This window comes from Ceratotherium simum, chromosome 11 (genome assembly GCF_057802395.1).
Source record: "Ceratotherium simum simum isolate JZ-2026a chromosome 11, ASM5780239v1, whole genome shotgun sequence".
NCBI classification, from domain to species: domain Eukaryota; kingdom Metazoa; phylum Chordata; class Mammalia; order Perissodactyla; family Rhinocerotidae; genus Ceratotherium; species Ceratotherium simum.
Window position 1 is genome coordinate 35,500,221 of NC_141910.1, and position 11,693 is coordinate 35,511,913.

An 11,693-nucleotide genomic window follows, 5' to 3' on the forward strand; every position below is an offset into this window, starting at 1 on the left:
CTTCTATGAGGAAAAGGGTGAAGCTGAATTGAGCATACCCAGTTCATTCTTTCCTGAGTTTAACAATCAGATATGTCATTCAACTCCTGGCAGAAAGAGACTAAGAGACTAATTGAACTCCCTTCTCAATGATGATAACATCAGAAATGTTGACTCGTACCAATCTGACATTCTTTTAGTCTAGCCTCTTTTTAAATTTGTTTTTGTTTCTTTGAGCTTTGTCATAACAGTCTGTGTATACACCCAGTGTACATTCATTTTTATTTGGTATAAAATCGAAGAAGAAAAAACTTTTTTATATTTAAAGAAGGTATTTTTGATGTAATCCTCAGTTTTTTTAAAAAAAGAATAAGATGTGGCCGGCCCGGTGGCGTAGCAGTTAGGTTTGCGTGTTCCACTTCAGCGGTCCAGAGTTCACCAGCCCGGGTCTGGGGCGTGGACCTACTCACCGCTCATCAAGCCATGCTGAGGCAGTGTCCCACGTAGAAGAACTAGAAGGACCTACAACTAGGATATACTGGGGCTTTGGTGAGAAAAAAGAAAAAAGAGGAAGATTGACAACAGATGTTAACTCAGGGCCAATCTTCCTCAAAAAAAAAATAATAAGATTATAATCCAAATGTAGAAATATAAGTTATAGATAATTTGCACTTTATTTGTGGAAAATGAAACCTGAAAACTACTTCTCAATGTTGTTTTTGAGGTCCATTTTCTTAAGGAGTTAATTATGTAATGTACTAGAGTATTCAGAATTACATTCTGTTTTTAACTTCTACTAGATTTAGCAAAAAGTTCATCAAATCCTACTTGAATGCTTGCTATGTGTGAAGTCTTGTATAGATGCTCCAGAAGTTGGTTGGTATTTTCCTTTCTCTTTGGGAGCTTTCGATCAGGTAGAAATGGATATGACAAATATAGAAATAGTAGTACAAGGTAGTACATGGAAGTAGCATAAGAAAATACTTAGTGCTAAAGGGTATTTGAAGAGAGGAGAGCACATTCAGTTAAAGGGGGATGAAATGGCTTTAGAAGTGTTATCTTGTATGTTTCTTATTTTTTTTCTCTTAATATTCGGTCTTGATTGAGTCTTAGAACTTAGGATATCAGTATTACAGTAACTTTTATTCTCATTATAAAATAAGTAAAGCATGTCCCTTATAGAAAATTTAAATTCAGAGAAGTATAAAGGATACAAAAATCATCCATAGTACCATTACTCAGATAATCACACTGTCATATTTTTGTTTCTTCCTTCAAGTTTTCTTTAAATAAAATTGAGATCATACTTAACGTATACTATTTTGAAGTATATACTGTTCTTTTCATTTAACGTGATAGCTGTACAGCATAAGCATAAGTCTTCAAAAACATTCTCTTTAGCCAGTTCCCTGTTATTGTGCTAAGATGAACATTATTTTGTATGTCTTTGTCAAGTAGTCTCTGATTTTGTCCTTAGGTCAACTTTTTAGAAGTTGATTTCTTGGGACATGTTTAAGGCTACGAGGGTTTATTTTCTTTAATACTTATAAGTCTTTTGGTGAAGGATATATATTTGTATTTATTGAATAAATCTTTCCCTATTTTTCTTTCCTGGCTTTGAATGTACTCAGACTAATTAGAGGATTTGCAGTTCTCTGTTTTACTAAAACACATAAACCTGTTTCCTTCCATGTTTATCATTTTAAATTTATTGTATATCTATCTGTGTTTCATTCTTACTGTCGAACATTTTTGATACTTAATTTTGAGGTATATACTAAAAAGGTTTTTTTAATGTCATTGCTTTTTGGAAAGTAGCCTTACCTACAGGTTTAATTTCTTTATTTTTCAGGGTTACTTTGAAAGTTGCAACATACACAGGAACAGGATAGCAGGCTTTGAAGTAAAAGCCTATGCTAACCCCACAGTGGTTCGATGTGAAATTCATCATGGGCAGACTGGAGGAATATATGTCCATGAGAAAGGAAGAGGACAATTCATAGAGAACAAAATCTATGCAAACAATTTTGCAGGTGTATGGATTACCTCAAATAGTGACCCAACAATAAGGTATTTATATATAATTATGGGTGGAAATTACTTTTTCACTTTATGTTTTGTTATAAGAAAAGTCAAGATACTTAGCTTTCACTCTTAATGTTTTTCCTAGACACCTGACTACCGTGAAATAGATTTTCCTAGTAAAAGTCTGTGCATCTGAATGAGCATAGATATTGCATTTATTTTTGGGTGTTCTGTTTGTTTTTTATTAGTGACCTAAGCCATGCATGATATTATTTTATGAACAATTGCAAATGCTATGATTTTTATTTTAAATTCATCAAACTGCATTACAGATGAGTAAATAGGGCTGTGAATCTCCCTTGGAACCTGAATGACCTTGTCCTCTTTTTTTTTTTTTGAGAGTCAGCAGATAGAATAACTCAGGAAACTAATTACTCAAAGATTTATGCCCAGAGAGACCAAGAATAATAAAAAGTCAAAACTTGAAGCTGTCACTTTTCTTTTAGTAGTTCCTACCACTCCCTCTGGCTACAGTAAGGAAACAACCAGATCTAGTATTCAAGGCATTGAAGACTAGAGAACAGAGCTGTTATGATTTAATCAAAGACCATGAATTATTTTTAATAGTCAAAGTTTATTTTCCACTGGCTATATGAAAGTAGATTATGGGATTTCCATCTTGTTAATATTCAGCAAATATTTCTAGATCAGGTAAAAAAAAAAAAAAGTCCTTTTGAATGTGTTAGCTGTTTTGAGGGGAATTTTTGTCTCAAATTCGAAGTGGCTTTTCCAAAGCTTTAAGTCTTAGAAAGAACTAGAAGGAAATTTAGAAATCATCGGGTCTGAGTCCTTCATTTTACAGATTAGGAAACTGAGGTCCACAGAAGTTAAGTAATTTTCCAAGGTTACGTGACTGTGAGTGGCCTTACAATTAATTGTTTAAAACAAGCTTTGCTGAATAGATGCTTATTTTTTATTATTTCATGTAATTATAGGGGGAATTCTATATTTAATGGAAATCAAGGGGGAGTTTACATCTTTGGTGATGGACGAGGCCTTATTGAAGGAAATGACATTTATGGTAAGCATGTGGTTTTGTTCTGTAAAATTTTAGAGCTTGGCCTGTTTTCTGACATTAGCAAAATGGACCACTTTGAAACCATCCAAGTAGAACTGATCCAATTTCTTTAAATTCTCAATAAAGATTATTCTGTGATTATTCACTTAACAAACATTTACTGAGTACCTACTGTGTACCAGGCACTGTGTCAGAATGGAATGAAGATATAAATAAAACTCTGGTCTCAAAGAGTACAGCTTCCTTAGACTCACTCCATTGTTTAACAATTAATAAATTATTTCTTTGGTATAGTTTAATACACTTTGGGACTAACTATAAAGCGAAACTACTTATTCCTCATTAAAACTTTTGAGGTATTAATTCAGCGAACAATTATTAGATATCTATGTGCTAGACACTGATATGTTCCTGGACTTTCCCTTTTGCTAACGCTTAACTAGAGAATACTTACATAAAAGCATACTCAGTGCCAGGCACTGCTCTGAGCACCTTAACTGAATTAAGTCATATAGTATTCACATCAACCCTGTGAAGTAGACACTTTTAAATATCCCCCACTTATTGATCAGGAAACAAAGGCACAAGGAGGTTAAATAACTTACTCCAAGTCACACAGGAAGTAGGTAGAATTCCTAGGATTCAAAACTTGGCAGCCTGGCTCCAAAGTCTCTACTCTGATCATTATACCTGTACTGCCCACAATCCTGCTGCTGCTTTTTATACTCCTAGTTCTCTTAGTTTTGTCTTGTAGTGCTCATAGGCTGTAAGTATCGTTCTTAATATGGCATATTTTATAGAATCGTGCTTTTACTAAAATTCTAGTAAGAATTTTAACAACTGCATAATGTAAAACGCTTAACTATGTTCCACTAGGCTCTTTATGTTGATATTGTAACTTTCATTTTTAAATAGGCAATGCATTAGCAGGAATTCAGATTAGGACAAACAGTTGTCCAATTGTTCGGCATAACAAAATTCACGATGGCCAGCATGGTGGGATTTATGTGGTAAGTTAATAAATACAGTTCTCATGCATCAAAACCAGGGGAGAAAAGTTGGGGGGGCAGAATTATGTCTAGCTTTAGGTAGGCCATATTCAAATTTTAGAGTATAAATTTATGACTTTCTTTAATATTTAGACATAAAGTCTTTAATTATAATTGTCAATATGGGCTGAACTCGTAACTGATTAGCAATCTGAGGTATATGTGTTACACTGGAATTTTGCCAATGTGACTACTGTGTGAGTCTCTGAAATTTTCCAAAAGTATTAGGTAAAATCATAATGTCACTGAAAGTACTAGTAATACTAGACTTGAATATTTTTGTCATTTGAAAAAGCCAATTTTTCATTTGAATTTATATTGAAACACAATTGAGCATCTTACAAAATTTTAAAACTTGTGTGTTAGTCCTGTCTTCTGTCACCATGGTATCTGAAACTGTTAGAACTGATTCAAGTAAAAAGATGTAGGAAATTTCAGCAAGGTCTTTGTGTAATGCCAGTTGTGGCTCTAATTTCTATTTACAGTTCTAGAAATGTCCGTGTCTTAAATGTTCTGCTAAAAATAAAAATTTCAGTAACCTGAGACTATCATTTTGAAGTTGTTTCACCAGTGATAAGTTTGAAATAACTATTAACTTAAGAAATGAGAGATCTTCAGTTTTTTATACTTCTTAGAATGAAATAAGAAGTTCTTTTGCTAAAGAAAACTGAATGCTACTACTCTCTTACTAAAATAGATTTAAAAGTACAAAGCCACATAAAGAACAATATAATAATTTAGAAAGTTTAAACTCATGTAGAGGCTACATAAAAGAATGTTATCATTACCTCCCTTATCCAAAGAAAAAAACCAAAAATTGAAAATTTTTTTTGACATAACTGTCTTTAAAGGGAGGAACACACTATAAAGTACTTACACAAGATACATATTATAATCACTGTAACTTTTATTTAGCATGAGAAAGGACAAGGTGTAATAGAAGAGAATGAAGTTTATAGTAATACTCTGGCTGGGGTCTGGGTGACAACTGGAAGCACTCCAGTACTGAGAAGAAACAGGATACACAGTGGCAAGCAGGTAAGATTATCTTGGACTCTTGTATGGGAAATATATTGTTTTGTAAAACACTTTATTGTCATTTGAAAAAAAATTTTCTTAATTTTAGGTTGGTGTTTACTTTTATGACAATGGACATGGAGTGCTAGAGGACAATGATATCTATAATCATATGTATTCAGGGGTTCAGATAAGGTAAATGTTTTCACATTTGGCTTTCTTTGGGGGGGGTGTTGGGAGTATGTGGGGTATGTAGAAAAAATTTCCTTGTTATTTAACGCTCAGTCTTTATCCCTCCTTTCGCATATATAGTCACATCTGTTGTACTCTTGGCTTAAATTGTCAAAATAAAACTTTTCTTGGACTAGCTGAGGACAGCAGCGAATGGCCATAAGAGCTCATTTCCACTGTTCTGTCATCCACTATGACAATAATGTCAGCTGCCAGTGTACTCCAAATACTTGGAGAGTGGGAAGGCTATATAAAAATACTTGTGAGCGGGCCGGCCCCGTGGCTTAGCGGTTAAGTGCACGCACTCTGCTGCTGGCGGCCCAGGTTCGGATCCCAGGCGCACACCGATGCAGTGCTTCTCCGGCCATGCTGAGGCTGTGTCCCACATACAGCAACTAGAAGGATGTGCAACTATGACATAAACAACTATCTACTGGGGCCTTGGGGAAAAAAAAGGAGGAGGATTGACAATAGATGTTAGCTCAGAGCCAGTCTTCCTCAGCATAAAAAGGGAGGATTAGCACGGATGTTAGCTCAGGGCTGATCTTCCTCACAAAAAAAATAAATAAATAAATAAAATAAAAGTATCTTTAAAAAAAAATACTTATGAGCTATACCTGGCTTGTTGTAGGTACCCAGTACATGGAAGCTTCTGTTTTTATGCTATTTCTGTAAAATTGATAGTTTTTTACACCCCTCTTTCCTGTATTTTAATAGTTCGTGGAACCTAAGTAATCCTAATCATATAATTCAACCCTTCATTTTACATATGAGGGGAGTATATAATAATATTTAATCTAACCTCAGTTTAGTTTACCTATTAGGAGACTCTTATAGTAATAATATAATCTATAGTTAAGTGTGTTGTATGGGAAGTAGAATTAAGCAAAATTAAACCAGTTTCTTTAGTGACAGACTTCTCAGAGCATCTGGAAGGACTCTATTGTATATTTCCACTGTTACCTCATCTAACATGGCATACGGGAGTAGAGGAAATTGAAATGGCATTATTTTCTATTCATAGGACTGGAAGCAACCCCAAAATTAGACGCAACAAAATCTGGGGAGGACAGAATGGTGGAATTCTGGTTTATAATTCTGGTATGTTTAATCTTTCATCGTTCTCTCAGTGCTGATAGTCTTTGAAAATATACTTTCTAAATAACATAACCTAAATTTTTACATTTATAGGTCTAGGCTGTATAGAAGACAATGAAATATTTGACAATGCAATGGCTGGAGTCTGGATTAAGACAGATAGTAATCCTACACTAAGAAGAAATAAAATCCATGATGGAAGAGATGGTGGCATCTGTATATTTAATGGGGGTCGAGGTATTGTTGTTAATTTTGCATTAGTAAAAAACCCAGTTTTCCATTCTTCCATATCTTTAATGATCAGCGATATTGCCAACTAATGTAAATTATTTAATAAATGAGTGAATCTCAGTCTTTTTCCGTATCAGGTCTTGAGGTGGTTTAGATTAGTGCCTACAGTTAAAGGAGACAAATGTTCACAGAATTTTTCTTTTCCTCTTGTAGCCACCTTGAGTGTACCAGTTGTTAGTAAGGCTTTTTTAAGGTACAGAATTTGTTTACATCCTCTCTGGACCTTTTATTATTCAGAACAGTGATATGATTATAATAAACTTCAAAGTCAAGTTATAGAACTAGATGTGAGAAATTAATTGGTCTGTAAATATATGAAAATATCTGTAGTAAATAAGTATTGCTTTGTACCTGTTTACAGCTGTGTGTGTTGGAGAATGGAATTAGTGAAGCTGAGGTGTGCCTGGTTTAGTAACCATAAAGGTCAACTCACTTTGCTTTGAAGCAAAAGTTCCAGTCCCTGCCCCTTGCAAATACATGTTGTTCATAAAGAGACTGGACGAGAATGTTGAATGCAAATTTATCACCATTTCTGAAATGTCAGTAACCCAACATTGTACATATCTTATATGGAAGGATAGCTAGATATTACTCTAACATACCAAGATTTAATCAACAAAATTTACTGTTACAACCAAGCAGTGATGATTCCATTAATGACATAAAGTCTCAAGGAGCTTATAATCTAGTAATTCAATAGTGACATATCTCTTATAGGAGTCTTTACAAGATATAATGAGGAAACACAATACAGAATGATCAGTTTTATTTCTAAGGTGTTGAGAAAAGTTTCATGGAGTAAAATGACTCTTGAGCTGTGTCTTGAAAAATAGTATTCACTGGTAAATGGGGTGTGGGGTGGGCGGGGAGAGCAGGCCATTCCAAGTATAGAAAGCATGATAATTTCACTCTTTTCATTTGTTCTGTACATATTTACTAATTGAACACCTCAGTACCAACCACTGTGATACAGATGTTAAACATATAGTGGTGAATAAAACAGTAGTACATCCAGAAAGTTTGTAACTCCATTGAGTGGCACATTATAAACAAAAGTCTAAAGGAAACAGAGTGGTGTAGTAAGAGAAGAGGTACTGAAAATTGGGGCTGGAAAGGGAGCGGAGCGAAATCATAAGAGGCTTTGTATTATATGCAGTAGAGAGTTTGGACTAGATCTTAGCAGTAGCACTTGAAGAGGTTGTAGTGGACATACGCAAGATTAGAGGCAAGGAAAAGGAATTTAGAAATCAATACTGTGAAGTACCACAGACGGGTCAAATGTCTAGAGAAATAAAAACATGTTTCACATCTTCAGGGAGCAGAGAAACACTAGTAGACAACTAATTATAATTCACTGTACATAAGTAAAAGCTTTTATAGGCTAATATTTAGTGCTATGTACTTTTACATGTATTAACTCATTTATTCTTCGTAATAACCATATGTGGTAGATGCTATTCTGCCCATTTTACAGATAGGGAAACTGAGACAAAGAGAAGGTAAGTAATTTGCCCACTCAGAGCTAGTTAAGTGGTAGAATCAGTATTTGAAGATCAGAAGTCTGATTCCTGGGGCTGGCCCGGTGGCACAAGCAGTTAAGTGCTCGCGCTCCGCTGCAGCGGCCCGGGGTTCACCGGTCCGGATCCCGGACGCGCACCAACGCACCGCTTGTCGAGCCATGCTGTGGCAGCATCCCATATAAAGTAGAGGAAGATGGCCACGGATGTTAGCCCAGGGCCAGTCTTCCTCAGCAAAAAGGAGGATTGGCAGATGTTAGCTCAGGGCCGATCTTCCTCACAAAAAAAAAAAAACGAAGTCTGAGTCCTCAGCCTACTCTTAATCATTATGTTATACTGCCAGAATTATATAATTTTGATGGAGGGAAACTGAAAACCTCCCAGAGGAAGTGACAGTAGAAAGAAAGAGTACAGGTTATTCCAGGAAGAAGAAATAATATAGACCAAAGACATTAGGGATAAAAATGTATAGCATATTCACAGCATAGGTAATGTAGTGAAACAAAGGAGTAGGTTAGGGGAATGTTTTTAAAGGCTTTAAATGGCAACTGAATTTTAAACTTTACTCAAAGTAGTTCTTGAAGCAGAAAAAGGTACATGATAGATCTGTAAGAAACTGGGAAAAATATAGCAGCAGAGACTGGAGTAAAGAAAATTGACCAAGCAATTATAGTAATAGTGGCCAGAAATATCAGGGCTTGGACTAAAACATTGAGTGTGCAAAAGTTCTAAAAATATTGCAAAGGAATTAATTTTAATTCAGCGAGAATCAACTATGTGCCAGGCACTGGGGATGCCATGTGAGTAAACTAGACATGGTCCCTGCTACCATGGAACTTTCCAGTTGATTGGTTAGAATGGTTACCTACCATTTTTATCAATTTTTGGTTAAATCCTACCCAAATAGCTCTGAATTACTAAACTTTCTTTTTAGCTGAAAAATTAATATTGTGAATTTTACAATGCAGTTAATAAGAAACTAAAAGAAAACCTAAATACCACCAAAAGGGCTAGGAGAATTTGTCATATGCATTAGCCTTAATCTGAGGAAATATTCTATTATAGGTCTCCTTGAAGAAAATGATATTTTCAGGAATGCTCAAGCAGGTGTTCTCATCAGCACTAATAGTCATCCAGTCTTAAGGAAAAACAGAATATTTGATGGATTTGCTGCAGGTTTGTATTTTCTTTTCTTACCTGTAGCTTATTTTTGATAAAGTGTTTGCTTATTAGTATATTAATTCTCTTTTGCTTAATAACTAAAGGTGTGCAAAGTGTGCTGCAAAAGTGGCTGAATGCCTGTCTATTAATAATCGCTTATGAGAGCACCTAATCCAAGTTCTGGATACTTCCACTCTAAGCCAAACTTATAATATTGCTCTTGCTATTCATTAGTATTATGAAATATTAACTGGGATAGAATAAATGCAGGCTTGTACTTCCATTACGAATACAGATAAATTCAAGTCCTCTGGCCTCCCAAACACATTTTTTTTTAATCTTGATAAGTAAAGTGGGGTAATGAAGTCCCCTCCTATTGTATTACTCTCGATTTCTCCCCACATTTCTGTTAATATTTATTTTATATAGTTAGGTGCTCCGATGTTGAGTGTAGCATATTTATAATTTTTATGTCCTCTTGATGAGTTGCCCCTGTATCAACATATAGTGACCTCCTTGTCTCTTGTGAACAGATTCTGACTGAAAGATTATTTTGTCTGACATAAGTATAGCCACTCCTGGTATCATGCATATATATTTCAATGTTTTGCCAGTGAAGAGGACAATTACTTTAATTATTCCAAATAACTATCTAGCTGCTTTTCTCTTCAGTATGTAAACTGGCTGCTACCTAAACATACTTCTGGGTACTATCCTCTTATACTTAGTTTGCAAAGAAATTAAAAAATAATGTATTAATAAAAGTAGTAAGTTATAAACCATCTGTATCGTTCCTTCCTTTAACAAGGATGTGGACTATTAACAGTGGAAAGTGAATGTTACTGTCAATAATTCAAATAAACATTTGCATTCTATTATTTAGATGTTAAATGTCAATATACATTTTATGTAAAAGAACTAGTTTACTACATTTGCTATATTTCAGGTTTCTTTTAAGAAAGTATATAAAGTGATGTATCTACTGTTTGTAAATTTTACTTTAGGTATTGAAATTACAAATCATGCAACTGCAACACTAGAAGGCAATCAGATTTTTAACAACCGGTTTGGAGGCTTATTTTTAGCATCTGGTGTTAATGTGACAATGAAAGGTATGTGTGAGTCTGTTCTGCCTATAAATACACAAAATATGCCTTGAAAAGATATAATCAGAAGCCCTTTTTATTCAACAACTTGATTCCTTCTGTCACTGTTCTACAAAGTTAGCATTAACTCAAGAGAACTATTTTGAAAGTTTTGTTTTGACTTGCTCTAAATAGTTGGATTCCATTTCTCTTAGCTGATTTTTTACTTCATTGGCTAGCCTCTTTTAAACTTGTTTTCTATCTTAAGTCTTTGTCCTCTAGAATTTATTTTTTCTTTTATTACAGATAACAAAATAATGAACAATCAAGATGCTATAGAAAAGGCTGTTAGTAGAGGCCAATGTTTATATAAAATATCAAGTTATACCAGCTATCCCATGCATGATTTCTACAGGTATATTTCTAAATTATTTGAGAGTCTTGAAAAGGGGCAGATAGTGATTTTCTTTTCTAAACTGGCAAGATTTAGCATTTTTAGCTTTCTTTGCCTTAAATGTATGAGCTAAGACAGAGTAAACTGGGTATTTTGCCAGTGGAAAGAGAATGTAACTGAAAATTTTATAATTGTCCACATTGAGTTCTGTTATCAGTCTAGTTGAGGATCCTGTTTGGGACCATAAATAATGAAAAATATCAATAGTTACATCACTGGAAATGTGGAACACAATGTTTATATTGTTTTCCTAGGAGTTTCAAAGAAAAGCTGTCATTAAGTGTTCCATGTATCCCAGTCACAGAGTGGATTTTTACTCCCCCTCCCCCAAAATGGTTCAGTAAATATTTGACAGGAGCGTAATTTTTTTTAAATTAAAGTTTCAACTGCCTTTCAGCTGTGTTTCCTCAGAAAACACAACAGGAGATTCACTTATCCCCTTTAAGTCCAAATTTTTTTGGTCCTCTTTTTTCTTGTAAGCCCAAGGTCATGGGGTAATATATAAACAAAATGCAGTATTTTTAACATGTTTAAGAAAAATAATGTAAGCTTTTGCTTTTTAGATGTCATACTTGTAACACCACAGATCGAAATGCCATATGTGTGAACTGCATTAAGAAGTGCCATCAGGGACATGATGTAGAATTTATTAGACATGATAGGTATGTAGCGCACTTGCTTGCTCTATTAATACCCAATTATTTTCCC

At 34.5% G+C, this 11,693-nt stretch overlaps 1 protein-coding gene across 2 annotated transcripts in view; it reads left to right on the plus strand.

Moving 5' to 3' along the window:
* FBXO11 (F-box protein 11) overlaps positions 1-11,693 on the plus strand; it is a 92,855-nt gene that overhangs the window by 79,796 nt on the left and 1,366 nt on the right. For both annotated transcript variants that reach the window (XM_004436668.3, XM_014792303.2), the window contains exons 12-22: positions 1,832-2,049; positions 3,000-3,085; positions 3,998-4,092; positions 5,047-5,169; positions 5,258-5,343; positions 6,404-6,480; positions 6,571-6,714; positions 9,351-9,461; positions 10,451-10,558; positions 10,838-10,946; positions 11,549-11,647. In XM_004436668.3, the coding sequence (XP_004436725.1) occupies positions 1,832-2,049; positions 3,000-3,085; positions 3,998-4,092; positions 5,047-5,169; positions 5,258-5,343; positions 6,404-6,480; positions 6,571-6,714; positions 9,351-9,461; positions 10,451-10,558; positions 10,838-10,946; positions 11,549-11,647 (1,256 nt within the window). The remainder of the gene's footprint in view (positions 1-1,831; positions 2,050-2,999; positions 3,086-3,997; positions 4,093-5,046; positions 5,170-5,257; positions 5,344-6,403; positions 6,481-6,570; positions 6,715-9,350; positions 9,462-10,450; positions 10,559-10,837; positions 10,947-11,548; positions 11,648-11,693) is intronic.